The sequence below is a fragment of the Lissotriton vulgaris genome, chromosome 5 (assembly GCF_964263255.1).
Source record: "Lissotriton vulgaris chromosome 5, aLisVul1.2, whole genome shotgun sequence".
NCBI classification, from domain to species: Eukaryota; Metazoa; Chordata; class Amphibia; order Caudata; family Salamandridae; genus Lissotriton; species Lissotriton vulgaris.
Window position 1 is genome coordinate 1,643,557,729 of NC_141693.1, and position 18,857 is coordinate 1,643,576,585.

General features: G+C 44.7%; 1 protein-coding gene across 1 annotated transcript in view; it reads left to right on the plus strand.

Moving 5' to 3' along the window:
• Positions 1 to 18,857, plus strand: part of LOC147716895 (uncharacterized) — a 476,733-nt gene that overhangs the window by 343,559 nt on the left and 114,317 nt on the right. Inside the window, exon 7 of the mRNA XM_086923790.1 lies at positions 1,448 to 1,576. Coding sequence (XP_086779916.1) covers positions 1,448 to 1,576 — 129 coding nt within the window. The remainder of the gene's footprint in view (positions 1 to 1,447; positions 1,577 to 18,857) is intronic.

The following is an 18,857-nucleotide window of genomic DNA, read 5'->3' on the forward strand; positions in this document are numbered from 1 at the left end:
AGGGGATTTTTTTTAAGTTTTAGGGCAAAAGTGCCAAGAAAATGTAAAGCATCAATCAGAAGTCACTGTTCATGCTTGACCAGGACCCAGGGTATGATTTTATGCCAACCGTGATGGAGCCAGAGGCACCAAGCAGATTTGTCCCAATCAAAGAATTTCCCTCAGTATCTGACAAGGAAGTCTGAATCCTCCAGCAGGTCAAATATGAGGCTTTATCCGCCAAAGTCCTCTTGAAATCGGATAGCAACTGGACAATGTGTCGCTGAAGCTTTTGGATTTTGTGGGAAAGCCTCAGAGCATAGGATGTTTTTTGGGGCTACCAATGCCCTCTCGTTAGGTAGATAACTTTTACATCTTTGCCAGTGAAGATTTTGTTTTGCCTGCTGCAAAAATGCTTATTTTGGTGTTTGGGATCGCAAATTCAGCTTTTTTTGCTGAAAGATTTACCATCCAAGGGTGCAAAATCCTGGGGGTCATATAATTATAGTAGTTTTTGGCACCAAATTAGTCTCTTGGTTTGTCGTTCACGCTTTGCTTTTGCCCAGTTCAGCATACAGCATGGTGCAGGGCCACTTCAGCTACTCGATAACTTCACTTTCAGTGACTGCCCTTTGCTATTTCACAAGGAGCACATCTGCACACAAGGTAGTTCCCTTAACTGCAAAGGTTAGTATTTGATTTACTTTGTTACTTTGGCGTTGCCTTTGTGTTTAGAGTTTGATGAGAAAGCAGGACACTTTCTACCAGCTTTCCATGTTGCTCACAGGATACATTCCAGCGTTCTCAGTGTCTGTCTCCTTCTGAAGGTGCTGTAAATCCCTTCTGGAGTGCCCACAGTGAAGTTAGTCAATGGCTGAAGGGGACTGACTCATTGCCCCATGATGCGGCCTTGGGTGGAAGGAAAATATGAATGACACAACAGGCTAATGGATAAAGTCTGGCTGAAAAGCCCTATAACTATGTTAAACAAATATTTTTTTTTAAGATCAAAAGATGTTGAATAACACCAGACTTATAAAAAAGCCATTTGATCTGCTGTTGGTTGTCAGTCTGTTTGTTAATGCAGTTTTAATATTGCTTTTGTAAATAGATAGATAGGTTGGAAGGTAGAGAGATAGGTACTCACAGGCAGGTAGATAGAAACAAAGATAGGCAGGTTGACAGGTAGATAGACAAACAGTCAGATAGCTAGGCATGTTGACAGCCAGACAGACTGTCAGGACCTAAAATTAGAATGAACAGCAGAGCTAAATCTTTAAGTTATAATATTTCAGGCAAATTACTCGTTTGTATCTCTCTGTGTGTAACTATAAAAGTAGGCGAATGGAAACTAAGCACTGTATGATGGTTGGACATTAAAGTAACAGAGTGAATGTTAATGTACTGCCGAAACGCAATCACGGATTGAAATGCCATCTATACATCTCTTTGTTTATTTACTTTCTAGAACAAGATCTCTGCTCTGTAAACATGTGCGACACCTCAACTACCGTCTGCCAATCGAAAAATGGAACATTTTCCTGCAATTGTAAAGAAGGCCTATTTAAACCCTTTCCTTCAGAGCGCAGTTGTACAGGTAAAGCTTCCAGGAGTTGAATGCTTAGCCACAAATTGATTAAATGTTCGCTGAGTGTAAAACTATCTCCTGCATTTTTCTCCTGCCCTGGCTTACCAACAGGAAGGATGTATGTTTTCTGTAGGAGAGAATAAATGTGGACTATCGAATACAACTTTAAATATATAAACTAAAATAGCAAAAAAAGTTAATAAAATCATAAATTATTTTTATGGCACTGGTGCAAAAGCAAAGGCTTCTGGTTTTGCTTGGGGCCATGCCCCTATACAAATAAAGGACCGCCCCTATGTGATAACATTATTGTGTTCTACATTACAGAGGGTCTACAAAAGCATCTGTGACTCCTCTCATAATACTAAAGCCCTGGGAGTGCAAGAAGCGGATGTAGGCACCTGTTGCGCCCTGCACTTGCTGTAAGTCCTTTTCTAGCCTTTTTTTGAGGCTGGAAGATGGCTGGGCCAGTGAACAGCTGCACTGCTGTTGACCTTACATTTGGAGGTAAGGGTCCCCTTTAGTCCCTGCCCCCAAAAGGCTGTAGGGCAAGGAGAAGATTGCCTAATTAACGTGTTATTGTGCTTGTCATACCAAATTAAGCAAGCAAAGTACATATTGCTTCTTCATGCTGTTATTGATTCCATTTAAAAAGAAATCGGAGTGTTTGTTGTTGGGCAGTTTATAGAGTAAATGTCCTTCTAGCAAAACACTGTTATTGTTACACTTTGAGGCCAGTCTATGCACTTCCAGAAGCCTCATGTGAAGGATGTACATAGAAACAACGCACAGCCAAAGCCACATGCACTGAATTCTGAGAATGTGTCAATGTCAACAGCATCTGAATTTCAATGCACAATATGTGAGCGCCCCTCCATATCAAAGCCTTTGAGGGCAGCTGAGGAATGACTCTTTGTTCCTAACTGGAACTCTGACTATGGTTTAGATTGGAGGTGTTAGGAATGGAGACAGAGGACTCTCTCTTTTGTAACATAGGGCCGACCTCTTCAGCCGTGCTCATTACCCCGAGAGGTGGGTAGTGTAGTGACCAATAGGTGGATGGATGTGAAGGGTATACCTTACATTCTGCCAGTATTTGCTATGGGAGAGAGCCTCCATCCGGTTGAAATCTGTAAGACAAAGGCTATACCTGATAAAATGTTGGAACTGCCATGAACCAATCCAGATGACCCTTCTAATTTCCGCCGAATCTCGCTTCTACCCCTATTTTCTAAAATCTTGGAAAAACATATTGTCACTCAACTTACTCACTTTACAGAATCAAGGAACCTCCTTCACACGTCCCAGTCGGGATTTAGGGCAGGATTCTCAACCGAATCGACTCTTCTAGGGGTCTCTGAGACCATACGCCGGCAAGTTGACAATGGGGAAACCGTGGCACTCATCTTACTCGACCTCAGTGCCGCGTTTGACACGGTTTCCCACACCATCCTTCTTAACACCTTGCAAGTCTGTGGCATCTCTGGATCTGCCCTTGCATGGCTCAAAAGCTTCCTCACTGACAGAACCTTCCAAGTCTTCTCTTCCACATCCTCCTCAAAACCACATGACTCTCAATTTGGGGTTCCCCAAGGCTCGATTCTCAGCCCCATATTATTTAATTTGTACATCAGTCCCCTTGCTACTTTAGCGGAACAATCTGGGTTGACGATCTACTCATATGCTGACGACACCCAGCTCATTTACTCACTTTCTGCCAACGCACATTCTAACTCGTCTTCCCTCTGCTGCGGCCTTAACAACATTGCCATATGGATGCACGATAACAAACTGAAACTCAATGGAGGAAAGACCGAACTGCTTCTGTTTGGTAAACACACTGCCTTGTGGGGCCCCCAACATTGGCCACCTCAGATGGGACCCACACCCTCTCCCTCCAAAACCGCTCGCAATCTTGGCATCATTTTTGATGACCAAATGTCCATGAAACAACAAGCGGTCAGAGTTGCAGCCACTTGTTTTACCATCCTCAAGTGGCTTAGGAAAATCATATGGATGCTCCCCCAGGACACACAAAAAACCAAAGTCCAGGCTCTAATCACATCTAGACTGGACTACGGCAACATCTTGTACCTAGGAGCCTGTAAGGAAGTCACGAGGAAGCTTCAAACAGTACAAAAGGAAGCGGTTAGGCTGCTTTGCAAACTGCCCAAAAAATCCTCCACTTCCTCTGGTTTACGTAATCTTCTCTGGCTTCGAATCGAAAGCCACACAAAATTTAAAGCCTTGTGTTTCATGCACAGAATTAAGGCAGGTAAAGCACCATCCTACCTGAGCACCCTTGTTCACCAATACTGCCCCCCAAGAACCCTCCGCTCCTCAAGCCAACATAAGTTTCAGGTACCCAGGATTAACCGAGCAAGAATGGGTGGACGTTCCTTCTCATACCTTGCCCCTTCTCTTTGGAATTCCCTCCCTATCCAGCTTCGCACAGACCCATGCTACCTCCAATTCCATAGGAACCTAAAAACATGGCTGTTTAACCAATAATCCTCCTATAGGCCCTTCTGTCCCCCTACTGTATTCTCGCTTAAAGTGTTTTTAGCGCCGGAAAACCTCTGGGTAGCTGCGCGCTCTATAAAAATAAATATATAATTATAATAATAATAATGAACCAGTTCCAGGACCGAAGCCTGGAATGAAGAACTCGTGCCTGGAAAGAAAGTGTTAGAAGTGGATGGAACTTTCACTCAGTGCTCAGAGCTTCACAAGCAGTAATGGGACATCATCCTAGAAGTTTGCAACTTGCTGAGGATCAGTCTGGGAAGAGAAGATTGCAAGTCTTTCATGTGCTGCAAAATGTGAATCCAAGTTTCTTGGTCCATTTGTGGTCCCTAAACTATTTCACAATGGCGTAAAGGTTGAGGATGGTAGGCTATGTCATTTAAATTGTACTTTTTATGCGGTGTTCTGTGATGGGTATGTGTGTCTGTGAGTCTGGTTTGTTGTGTATTCATTTGTTTGCAGTCAATTTGGGGTGTTCATTATTGACACTCTCTATTTTGTTGTTGTTTTAGTATGGCCTGTTGCTTCCATACCCATACTCTTTGTGCCTTTAAGTGCATAGATACTTGAGTTGCATTAGCGTTTGAAACCCACCAGGATTCCAATTTTTTGTATGTTTTGAAGCGGAGTTCTGGGTAGTGTAGTTGAGGTTGAAACTGGAGTTGGTTGCTGGAGCTGTGACTGGGGTGTTATCTGTATCAGACATACTAGACTCAGCATGTTCTGGCTGACGAATACCAGCATCTTCCCTGACTCCAATCCAACCGTAGGCTGGACACCTTGTTTTGATGCCCGTCAAGGCCTATGCAATGTCCTGCATGATGATGATGATGATGAGGCATTACTGACTCCTCTCTACACTAATGCTGAGCTTTATTAAATGTACAGAATGTCAGTAGCCTAGTTGGTTCCCCGAAGACGGAGTTGGAGTCCCCATTGGCGCTGTCTGTAGAGGAGAGTGCTATTTTTGAAATAGTAGACCGCTGAACAGCAGAAGTGCTAGCAATAGAGACTAAGACACAATTTAGTGATGGACATTTTTTAACCTGGGCTTGCTAATTCAGGAACCTTACTGGATAGGCATCATAGCCCTGCCCCTGCGGACCTGAATCTTCCAAGCTATCATCTCATTACGAGTGCCTTGTTGTTTAGGTTTTCATTTCCTACTGCGCTGCCTGAAGGGGAATCAAAGAGCATTGACGCTTTCAAGAAACAAGTCTTTTCCGCACCCAGTTTGGCTTTGAAGTCCCTGGACACCGTCTAACTTCTGGGATGATATACACATGTAGTTTAGATTATGGCTAACACGCCTTTGCTAACTATTCCTGATGAATTCAGAAACCTTTGCTCAAACCGTTTAAGACTAACAGGACACTGCTAAGAATGTGTTGAGAGCTGATCTGGCACAGTGCTTTGATTTCCCTTCTCATATCTCTGCATGAATGGTAGGGGGAAGATTTTGTTTGGATCTGCCAGCTGACATGCAGTAACCTCAAACCAGTGTGTGCTGTAAATAGTTTTTTATGGCTACGTCTTTCCTTTTACATCTGTGCCCCATCCTCTTCCACCTGTGCTTAGTCATACATCAGCAGATCATGCCTCCATTCTTGTCCAGGAAATTAAGTCTTTGCTGGCCACAGGGGCCATAGAGAAAGTCACTGAGGCAGAGAAGGGTGGAGAGTATTATTTCTGATCCTTTTTGGTGTAGGACTCAAGGAAATACCAGTCCTTCAACTTTAAACACTTTCGTTTCGAAACACAAGTGCAGTGTGTTGATTTTGGCCCATGTTCTTTCTGCCCTGGATCCAGGGGACTGAATAGTGTCCTTACACTTGTAGGGCGCATACTTTAATGATCTCGTTCTGCAGTCCTACAGATGCTTCCTTAAGTTTATGATGAGGTTAAGGCTCTTTCAGTTTTCCTTCCTGCCCATTGGCCTCATCTCAGCACCTCGGTTGTTTACGACTTTGATGGTGGTGCCTGCAGCTCATCTTCACAGGCTAAAGTGGGCTTATGACAGTCAGTCACAGATTTGCAGACTTCTTTCATCTCTGGGGTTTTCAATTCCCTTCACAAGGTAATCTTGGACTCAATGGTGATCGAGGCCTTTCAACTCCCACAGTGAGTCTAGTACACTCAGATTATGATTTGATGTCTCGTTTTCACTCATGGGTTCCGGCATAGACAGTATTAAGGCTTCTTGACCTCTTGGCCTTCTGCATCTTGCTTGCCTCTGTGCCTGTTAGCACATGAGGGCTCTACAGTGGAATCTCTAACTGCAGCCCAGATCCTTCGGTGGTGACTGTTAGACATCAACATGACCAGCGGCAGTCCCTTTTCTCTGCCCTACCCAGTGCTCCCAGTAATGATGGATTAAACTCCACTGTACTGGGTGTTCGCCTGGGAGATGTGGAGATTAGGGGCCCTCGGTCCCCAGTGGAGTAGAAGCACAACATCAGCCTTCAGGTTTTTCATCTCATTTGGCTGACCCTCAAGACCTTCTTACCCCCCCCCCCCCTCCCCATCAAGGGGAAGCTGGTTCAGGTCTTGATTGACAGCACAACTGCCATGTGGTATTGCAACAAGCAGGAAAAGGTGGGGTCGTGGGTGCCATACAAGAAAGCACTGCAGCTCTGGAGGTGGCTTTCCCTAAAACCGTTGGATGGAATTAAACCAAATGTGGCAGTAAGGTAGATTTTGGCTCGTAGATCACACTTTCAGTTATGTGGTTTAAATCTGTTCAGTAGTTGTTGAGAACTTTAAGGAAATCCACATTTGTTTTTGTTTATACAACCCCCACAGGGACCCTACCTTCCCGGGGCTTTACTTTAATTATATAACTGGTTAGGGGGCCCACACAGACCGCCTGGTCTCTGGGGACCACCACCTCACTGAGGCTTATGTGAATATGGTGCGGGAGGGGAGTTACGCAGACACACCATACCCCTGGGACGACCACCTCCCCAGTACTTATGTGAATATAATTCCGGCGGACTGTGCGCCCTCCTGCAACCCAGGGTCCACCGCCTCCCTGGGGCTTTCTAGTTTAATAAAAAGAAAGGGGGGTCACATGGCTCCTGGAGCCAAAGATGACCCTGGGGAACGCCACACCCTGATTGCTCCCTCCAAGCTAAAGCCAACACTCTGCTCCCACCAGCTGGAAGCTGAGCTTTAATCTCTTTCCCTGCCCGCAGACATGAGGACAGGGAGAGGTATGAAGCAACTGCTCGTGCATGGAGAGAGCTGCCTTTTCAGCAGCTCCCTCCATGCAGCAGCAATGTCGGCTTCCACCCCCTTTTCTGAAACATTTTTGTCCACCATAAGCGTGGAAGGGTATACTCAGGTGTGAGTCCCTAGCTCATTGCACCATCAGGATTCAGGCAAGCCGGGCCGAAGACGGCTGAAATGCCAGAAACCGGTCCCCGGTAGCTTGTTTCCTTCCTAGTATAAGAATTGGCTTGGTAGTTTGGTCTGCCCTGTTCCCATGATGCACTGGGCCAGGGTCAGACTAATTTGCATATAGCCAAGTTCTGAGCTGGGATTGTGCAGTGAGCTAAAAAACGGTGATGGATCAAGCCCTGATCTTTGGACTAGGTAAGAGTGGTCTGCTTAATTCAGACACTCTGTTCATCACCACCCCCTTTTCTGAATCATTTTTGTCCACCATAAGCGTGGAAGGGTATACTCAGATGTGAGTCCCAAGCTCATTGCACCATCAGGATTCAAGCAAGCTGGGCCGAAGACGGCTGAAATGCCAGAAACCGGTCCCCGGTAGCTTGTTTCCTTCCCAGTATAAGAATTGGCTTGGTAGTTTGGTCTGTCCTGTTCCCATGATGCACTGGGCCAGGGTCAGACCAAGTTGCATATAGCCAAGTTCTGAGCTGGGATGGTGCTGTGAGCTAAAAAACGGTGATGGATCAAGCCCTCATCTTTGGACTGGGTAAGAGTGGTCTGCTTAATTCAGACACTCTGTTCATCACCACCCCCTTTTCTGAATCATTTTGTCCACCATAAGCGTGGAAGGGTATACTCAGATGTGAGTCCCTAGCTCATTGCACCATCAGGATACAAGCAAGCCGGGCCGAAGACGGCTGAAATGCCAGAAACCGGTCCCCGGTAGCTTGTTTCCTTCCCAGTATAAGAATTGGCTTGGTAGTTTGGTCTGCCCTGTTCCCATGATGCACTGGGCCAGGGTCAGACTAATTTGCATATAGCCACGTTCTGAGCTGGGATGGTGCAGTGAGCTAAAAAACATTGATGGATCAAGCCCTGATCTTTGGACTGGGAAAGAGTGGCCTGCTTAATTCAGACACTCTGTTCATCACCACCCCCTTTTCTGAATCATTTTTGTCCACCATAAGCGTGGAAGGGTATACTCAGATGTGAGTCCCTAGCTCATTGCACCATCAGGATTCAAGCAAGCCGGGCCGAAGACGGCTGAAATGCCAGAAACCGGTCCCCGGTAGCTTGTTTCCTTCCCAGTATAAGAATTGGCTTGGTAGTTTGGTCTGCCCTGTTCCCATGATGCACTGGGCCAGGGTCAGACTAATTTGCATATAGCCAAGTTCTGAGCTGGGATGGTGCAGTGAGCTAAAAAACGGTGATGGATCAAGCCCTGATCTTTGGACTGGGTAAGAGTGGTCTGCTTAATTCAGACACTCTGTTCATCACCACCCCCTTTTCTGAATCATTTTTGTCCACCATAAGCGTGGAAGGGTATACTCAGATGTGAGTCCCTAGCTCATTGCACCATCAGGATTCAAGCAAGCCGGGGCCGAAGACGGCTGAAATGCCAGAAACCGGTCCCCGGTAGCTTGTTTCCTTCCAGTATAAGAATTGGCTTGGTAGTTTGGTCTGCCCTGTTACCATGATGCACTGGGCCAGGGTCAGACTAATTTGCATATAGCCAAGTTCTGAGCTGGGATGGTGCAGTGAGCTAAAAAACGGTGATGGATCAAGCCCTGATCTTTGGACTGGGTAAGAGTGGTCTGCTTAATTCAGACACTCTGTTCATCACCACCCCCTTTTCTGAATCATTTTTGTCCACCATAAGCGTGGAAGGGTATACTCAGATGTGAGTTCCTAGCTCATTGCACCATCAGGATTCAAGCAAGCCGGGCCGAAGACGGCTGAAATGCCAGAAACCAGTCCCCGGTAGCTTGTTTCCTTCCCAGTATAAGAATTGGCTTGGTAGTTTGGTCTGCCCTGTTCCCATGATGCACTGGGCCAGGGTCAGACTAATTTGCATATAGCCAAGTTCTGAGCCGGGATGGTGCAGTGAGCTAAAAAACGGTGATGGATCAAGCCCTTATCTTTGGACTGGGTAAGAGTGGTCTGCTTAATTCAGACACTCTGTTCATCACCACCCCCTTTTCTGAATCATTTTTGTCCACCATAAGCGTGGAAGGGTATACTCAGATGTGAGTCCCTAGCTCATTGCACCATCAGGATTCAAGCAAGCCGGGCCGAAGACGGCTGAAATGCCAGAAACCGGTCCCCGGTAGCTTGTTTCCTTCCCAGTATAAGAATTGGCTTGGTAGTTTGGTCTGCCCTGTTCCCATGATGCACTGAACCAGGGTCAGACTAATTTGCATATAGCCAAGTTCTGAGGTGGGATGGTGCAGTGAGCTAAAAAACGGTGATGGATAAAGCCCTGATCTTTGGACTGGGTAAGAGTGGTCTGCTTAATTCAGACACTCTGTTCATCACCACCCCCTTTTCTGAATCATGTTTGTCCACCATAAGCGTGGAAGGGTATACTCAGATGGGAGTCCCTAGCTCATTGCACCATCAGGATTCAAGCAAGCCGGGCCGAAGACGGCTGAAATGCCAGAAACCGGTCCCCGGTAGCTTGTTTCCTTCCCAGTATAAGAATTGGCTTGGTAGTTTGGTCTGCCCTGTTCCCATGATGCACTGGGCCAGGGTCAGACTAATTTGCATATAGCCAAGTTCTGAGCTGGGATGGTGCAGTGAGCTAAACAACGGTGCTGGATCAAGCCCTGATCTTTGGACTGGGTAAGAGTGGTCTGCTTAATTCAGACACTCTGTTCATCACCACCCCCTTTTCTGAATCATTTTTGTCCACCATAAGCGTGGAAGGGTATACTCAGATGTGAGTCCCTAGCTCATTGCACCATCAGGATTCAAGCAAGCCGGGCCGAAGACGACTGAAATGCCAGAAACCGGTCTCCGGTAGCTTGTTTCCTTCCCAGTATAAGAATTGGCTTGGTAGTTTGGTCTGCCCTGTTCCCATGATGCACTGGGCCAGGGTCAGACTAATTTGCATATAGCCAAGTTCTGAGCTGGGATGGTGCAGTGAGCTAAAAAACGGTGATGGATCAAGCCCTGATCTTTGGACTGGGTAAGAGGGGTCTGCTTAATTCAGACACTCTGTTCATCACCACCCCCTTTTCTGAATCATTTTTGTCCACCATAAGCGTGGAAGGGTATACTCAGATGTGAGTCCCTAGCTCATTGCACCATCAGGATTCAAGCAAGCCGGGCCGAAGACGGCTGAAATGCCAGAAACCGGTCCCCGGTAGCTTGTTTCCTTCCCAGTATAAGAATTGGCTTGGTAGTTTGGTCTGCCCTGTTCCCATGATGCACTGGGCCAGGGTCAGACTAATTTGCATATAGCCAAGTTCTGAGCTGGGATGGTGCAGTGAGCTAAAACACGGTGATGGATCAAGCCCTGATCTTTGGACTGGGTAAGAGTGGTCTGCTTAATTCAGACACTCTGTTCATCACCACCCCCTTTTCTGAATCATTTTTGTCCACCATAAGCGTGGAAGGGTATACTCAGATGTGATTCCCTAGCTCATTGCACCATCAGGATTCAAGCAAGCCGGGCCGAAGACGGCTGAAATGCCAGAAACCGGTCCCCGGTAGCTTGTTTCCTTCCCAGTATAAGAATTGGCTTGGTAGTTTGGTCTGCCCTGTTCCCATGATGCACTGGGCCAGGGTCAGACTAATTTGCATATAGCCAAGTTCTGAGCTGGGATGGTGCAGTGAGCTAAAAAACGGTGATTGATCAAGCCCTGATCTTTGGACTGGGTAAGAGTGGTCTGCTTAATTCAGACACTCTGTTCATCACCACCCCCTTTTCTGAATCATTTTTGTCCACCATAAGCGTGGAAGGGTATACTCGGATGTGAGTCCCTAGCTCATTGCACCATCAGGATTCAAGCAAGCCGGGCCGAAGAAGGCTGAAATGCCAGAAACCGGTCTCCGGTAGCTTGTTTCCTTCCCAGTATAAGAATTGGCTTGGTAGTTTGGTCTGCCCTGTTCCCATGATGCACTGGGCCAGGGTCAGACTAATTTGCATATAGCCAAGTTCTGAGCTGGGATGGTGCAGTGAGCTAAAAAACGGTGATGGATCAAGCCCTGATCTTTGGACTGGGTAAGAGTGGTCTGCTTAATTCAGACACTCTGTTCACCACCACCCCCTTTTCTGAATCATTTTTGTCCACCATAAGCGTGGAAGGGTATACTCAGATGTGAGTCCCTAGCTCATTGCACCATCAGGATTCAAGCAAGCCGGGCCGAAGACGGCTGAAATGCCAGAAACCGGTCCCCGGTAGCTTGTTTCCTTCCCAGTATAAGAATTGGCTTGGTAGTTTGGTCTGCCCTGTTCCCATGATGCACTGGGCCAGGGTCAGACTAATTTGCATATAGCCAAGTTCTGAGCTGGGATGGTGCAGTGAGCTAAAAAACGGTGATGGATCAAGCCCTGATCTTTGGACTGGGTAAGAGTGGTCTGCTTAATTCAGACACTCTGTTCATCACCACCCCCTTTTCTGAATCATTTTTGTCCACCATAAGCGTGGAAGGGTATACTCAGATGGGAGTCCCTAGCTCATTGCACCATCAGGATTCAAGCAAGCCGGGCCGAAGACGGCTGAAATGCCAGAAACCGGTCCCCGGTAGCTTGTTTCCTTCCCAGTATAAGAATTGGCTTGGTAGTTTGGTCTGCCCTGTTCCCATGATGCACTGGGCCAGGGTCAGACTAATTTGCATATAGCCAAGTTCTGAGCTGGGATGGTGCAGTGAGCTAAAAAACGGTGATGGATCAAGCCCTGATCTTTGGACTGGGTAAGAGTGGTCTGCTTAATTCAGACACTCTGTTCATCACCACCCCCTTTTCTGAATCATTTTTGTCCACCATAAGCGTGGAAGGGTATACTCAGATGTGAGTCCCTAGCTCATTGCACCATCAGGATTCAAGCAAGCCGGGCGGAAGACGGCTGAAATGCCAGAAACCGGTCCCCGTTAACTTGTTTCCTTCCCAGTATAAGAATTGGCTTGGTAGTTTGGTCTGCCCTGTTCCCATGATGCACTGGGCCAGGGTCAGACTAATTTGCATATAGCCAAGTTCTGAGCTGGGATGGTGCAGTGAGCTAAAACACGGTGATGGATCAAGCCCTGATCTTTGGACTGGGTAAGAGTGGTCTGCTTAATTCAGACACTCTGTTCATCACCACCCACTTTTCTGAATCATTCCCCAAAAGATGGGCAGCTGGCTGCGACTGTAGGGGCCCGGTGAAAAGAGCAGAAAGAGGCAAAATAAAGGGGCAGAATAAAAGTCAGAAACAATAAAAAAGAGGAAGGATAAATGTCAGCAACTAGCAGAAAGCGTCAAGATATAGGTGAGAAATGAGCAGAAAGAGGCAGATTAAAGGTCGGAAATGAGAAGCAAGAGTCAGAATAAAGCTCAGAAATGAGCAGAAAGAGGCAAAATAAAGGTGATAAACGAGAAGGAAGAGGCAAAATAAAGGCCAGCAACCGGCAGCAAAAGGCGCAATAAAGGTGAGAAATGAGCAGAAAGAGTCAAATTAAAGAGCAGCAAAGAGCAGCAAGAGGCAAGGTAAAAGTGAGAAACAAACAGAAAGAGGCAGAATAAAGGTCAGAAACAAGCATAAAGAGGCAAAATAGAGGTCAGAAACGAACAGCAAGAGGCAAAATAAAGGTCAGCAACGAACAGGAAGAGGTAGAATAAAGGTCAAAAGGAAGCAGAAAGAGGCAGAATAAAAGTCAGAAATAAGCAGAAAGAGGCAGGATAAATGTCATTAACGAGCAGCAAGATGCAAGACAAAGGAGAAAAACGAGCAGAAAGAGGCAGAATATGGTCAGAACCTAGCAGAAAGAGACAAAATAAAGGTATAGCAATGGTATAAACAGACAAAATAGAGGTCAGAAACTAGCAGAAAGAGGCAGAATAAAGGTCACCAACAAGCATAAAGAGGCAAAATAGAGGTCAGAAACGAACAGCAAGAGACAGAATAAACGTCAGCAATGAGCAGAAAGAGGCAAAATAAAGGTCAGCAACAAGCAGAAAGAAGAAAAATAGAAGTAAACAATGAGGAGAAAGAGGCAAAATAAAGGTGAAGGAGAAAGAGGGAAAATACTCTCTCACTGACTCACAGATCTACTCAGAGACTAACGCCCGACTCACAGATCCTCTGACACACCCACTCACAGACCCACTCAGACACTCACTCATGCAGTCACACAAAGACTGACTGACACGCTCATGGTGGCACTCCCAAACTCACTCAGACACTCACACACTCCCTCAAATACTCACTCAGACACTCATGCACTCACTCAAAGGTTACAGGTAGGAAATAACATTAAAAAACATACATATTCACTGAAAAAAAACAAAGTTTACAGGGACATAATGGTTATGCTCAGATTTCACTCATATAAAACCAGTGAAATTCTGCAGTTCTAGTTACCTGAGCTAACTATAATTTATGTCTCCGCAATTTATTGCTCATGGCCTCACATATCACATCACTTGTGATATGGTCAGTGACATCACTGATGAAATTTAAAAGGACATAGTGATGACATCTTCCACAGAACATCTCACACACCCCAAAGAACCTCTCATACACCCACTCCCACACAACCTCTCACATACCCATTCCCGGACCCATACCAGTACTCAGAACCAATCACTCATACAAGGAGCCATTCACACATCCACTCACTTATACTGCCGCTAACACACCCACTAACTCACCAATACAGCCACTCATGCACCCACTTACTTACACATCCAGCCATACAGACACTTACACACTCACTCATGCACCCAGAGAAATGTATATATATATATACAAATATATGTATTACCTACTGGCGGTCGCCAGTAGGTAGTTATAGTTAGGATTGTTTTCCATAGGGAATCCACAACATTCTATTAGGAATAACTTAGGCGCCGGTTGAGCAATCTGCCTGAAATTTTCCTCAAATTTGCCTCGCTCCTTCCCTGAAAGTTTGGGGGGGGATTCGTCAAGCGGGGGCCGAGATAAAAGGGGGGTCCCAAAACGTGTTTTCCCCATGTTAATTTCCATAGGGCGGTTGGACTCACTTTTAGCCCGAACGGCTGAATGGATTTCCACCAAACTTGGCAAAATTGTAGGGACTGGTAGCCCGATGGGCCTTTGCTATGTCTCAAGATATGTGCTCCAGTGGATTTTAAGTAATTTAGGTTCAAAAAATATATATATCTATAAGCGCGCCCCGGTACGCGCACCGGGCGCGCACCGAGCACGCTACGCGAGTTCGCGAGCGGAAAGTTGATTGGCTCACGGGTGTCTGTCAACATTCCAAACAGTCCGGAGCGGCCGCCATCTTGTGTCTCGGTAGGATCGAGACACAAGAGGTGGCAAAAACAAAGGGGGAAATGGCCAAAAGGGGGCAGGGTAGACCCCCCCTGTCCCCCTAGGTTTGATGTGGGGTCCATAAAAGGGCCCCGCTGGGCAAAAAACATTTTTTTTTCTCGATTTGTGCGGGGGGAGCGCCCGGTACGCGCACCGGGGAGCGTACCGGGGAGCGTACCATGGGGAAAAAAAAGAATGACAGATTTTTTTTAAAAAGTAGCATTTTTTATTTTTTTTTCTTCTTTTTGTTGTTTTATGTATTTTTTTATTGTTTTTTGGAACATTTTGTACTTTTTTTGGCTTTTATGAACAATTTTATATTTTTTTTGTTATTTTTATGGGGACAAACAAAAAACAGGGAATTGTAAACGGCTCAAATGGAGCAAAAAAAATCAGGAAAAAATTAAGGTTTTTTTGGGCAATTGTGGTTGTCACCAGCACGGTTGATGAGTTTAATACTTTGCTCACCATAGGTAATTGTTTTGCCACAAAATATACAAACGATTTTGTATTGTCCAAACTGCGTTTGTATGTTTGGGACCATCTCCCTTGTCTCTGGTCCCGATGGAGTGGGTTGCTTCCTTTTGGAGGTGCAGGGAGAAGATTGGGGAGGGTTTCTGGTCAGTTCTCTGACCTCTGCCGCAGCATAGTTGTTAGGGTGCTGGCATTGCATTTGGCGAATCATGGTGTGATTGCCAAAAGAGTACGTTTTGTTAGGGTTCCCCCCTGGAAAGATCAGTGCCACAGATTAGACAAGTAGCCCTTGGCGCATTTGCTTTCTTGAGGTGCTTTGGGATTGAAAAAAACTCCCGGATAATGTGCTCCTTTGGCTTATATGGGGTAGTATCTTCAGGCAGGAACCTCCTCCTCTCCTTCTCCTCCTCCTCCTCTTCTTCATCTCCACCACTGTGGTGTTGTGGTGGTCCTCTTGGTGGTGGCTGAGATGCTCCTGCTGCTGCTGCTACTGTAGCCATTTCTCAGTACAAATAGGTACTAATAGGTTTGGAAACTCACTCAAAGTACAAAGTGAGAATGAGGAAAAAAGGTGGGTGCTTTCATCATTAGGAAAACAAAATTGTCCTGAACCAATGAAAAGTGTTATTTTCAGGTCACATGAGCAGGGCTTTCATCATTTGGAAACCAAAACTGTCCTGAACCAATGAAAAGTGTTATTGTCAGGTCACATGACCCGACGCGCTTATACTACGCGCCCCGGGGCGCGCCCGGGGTTGCTTACGTAGCGCGATCGTATGCGCTCGAGTGCTTCCGGGTGCGCTTACGCCGTGCGTATCACGCGGACGCGGCTACGCGATACGTCACAATGTTGTTTTCGTTCGCGGCAATAGCGCTAACGGGACCCTCACCGGTGCGCGCACCGGGGCGCGCCGCAAGAATGCGCTTACCCGTGCGCTCACCGGTACGCGCACCGGGAGCGCTCCAGGGCAAAAAAAAAAAAAGAAGAATATACATATAAAAATAGTATTACATAAATATACAATATAGGATTCATTATCAAAAATATTATATTTGATAGCAATAGAAATTTGCGATTAAAAAACCTTTGAAATTCACTGACAAAAACATAGGTTTGAGGCCCTATATATAGTTAGGAATTAGCATTTAAAAAACCTATGAAATTCACTGAAAAAACCATAGGTTTCACACCAGTTATAGTTAGGAATTATCATTTTAAAAACCTATGAAATTCACTGAAAAAACCATAGGTTACACACCAGTTATAGTTAGGAATAACATTTTAAAAAACCTATTAAACTCACTGAAAAAACCATAGGTTTCACACCAGTTATAGTTAGCTGGAAATTTTACAGACTTAAAACCATTGAAAATCCCACGTTATAGTTAGTTGGACTCACTATAACTTGCGCGCCTGCAATGCAATGCACTGCTGATGACGTCACATATTACATCGCTCATGACATGGTTAGTGACATCACTCATGACATCACTGATGACACCATCCTTGTGACAGAGTGACAGACCTCCTTTCAGTGTAATGTAACCCTTGAAACACATATTCAAAAATAGAAACTAACATTTTCAAAAAAATGGAGATACCTATACCAGTTACAAAAACCAATTCAGTAATTCCACCATCTATATACACATCCACTCATTCACCAACAGTTCTATATAGTCACTCATACATATACTCACTCATCATATGAAGTGATACACCTATACATCCTGTTACACACCGACAGTCATCCAAAGGTTACTCACACACATACCTACACATGCAAATAAACTATTGAACATCCATTTATTTGCATATACAAGTATACACACACTAGCACATTACTTCTAAGGAAACTTACACATACTTACTCTCATAAACAATCAGTTATAGAAACACATACTTATTTAAACAGGAACTCTTACAATCTCTCACTCTCACATATACTTACTTATATACATCAATACTCACATATACTAGATTAAAACATATGTCGTTACTAATAAAGACACTAGTGAGACAGTCATTCACTCACTAACACACACATATACACACTCATCCACCCTTACAATCCTACACATATGGGATCTTCAAAACACATACAAACAGTGAGTCAGTCACCAACTCATTCAGCCAATTATACACAAAGTGAAACACTGATACATATATTTAAATATTTAAAAATGACACGCTAATATATGTATTCACTATGATACACTTAATAAGCCAGTTAACCAATCAATTTTTTTTTTTAAAACATCCATTCACACACTTATTTAACCATTTATTCTTCCATCTACCTTTACAAATACATATATAAAACATATTTATCTTCAGAAAGACACACATTCACTAGATGGTGTCATCAGTGATGTCATGAGTGATGTCACTGACCATGTCATGAGTGATGTAATATGTGACGTCATCAGCAGTGCATTGCAGGCGCGCAAGTTATAGTGAGTCCAACTAACTATAACGTGGGAATTTCAATGGTTTTATGTCTGTAAAATTTCCATCTAACTATAACTGGTGTGAAACCTATGGTTTTTTCAGTGAATTTAATAGGTTTTTTAAATGTTATTCCTGACTATAACTGGTGTGAAACCTACATATATATATATATTCACTGAAAAAACCATAGGTTATAGACCATATATAGTTAGGAATTAGCATTTAAAAAACCTTATTTTACTCACACAAAACCATTGAAATTCCATATATAGTTAGTTGTACTAACTATATATCGCGCACCCGCAATCCACTGCTGATCATGTCACATATTACATCATTCATGACATGGTCAGTGACATCACTGATGACATCACTGATGACATCTCAAATGACATCACTGATGACATCACTGATGACATCTCAAATGACATCACTGATGACATCACTGATGACATCACTGATGTCATCTCAAATGACATCACTGATGACATCACTGATGACATCTCAAATGACATCACTGATGACATCACTGATGACATCACTGATGTCATCTCAAATGACATCATCTCAAATGACATCACTGATGACATCACTGATGACATCACTGATGTCATCTCAAATGACTTCACTAATGACATCACTGATGACATCACTGATGACATCACTGATGACATCTGTCCCTAACACCTTCATTTCACTTTTGGTTTCCTAATGATGTAAGACTAGGTCATGTGATCTAAAATTAACACTTTTCATTGGTTTAGAACTATTGTTTTTCCCAAATGATGAAAACCCCTCCTTCTTTCCTCACTCTGACTTTCATCTTTGTGAGAGAAAGACCCTTTGTTATCAGTGAGCAATGGCTTCATTAGTAGCTTCAGCTGGTTCTTCCCCACCACCTCCACCACATCCAAGGAAGAGAGGACCACCTGCTGAAGTTATAATTCAGCAAGAAGAGGAAGAAGAGGAAGAGGAGGAAGAGCAGGAAGAGAGGCAGTTTTTGTCTGAGGAGCCCAGGAGGTCTCATCGGAAAGAAAACTATATTTGGCAATTTTTTTAATTTCCCCGGGGCCAAAAGAAAGTCAATGCACGGTACGTAACTTGCCTTATATGTAAAGATAGACTGTCCAGAGGGACCGAGAAGAAGTACAGTTACGGCAACTACACA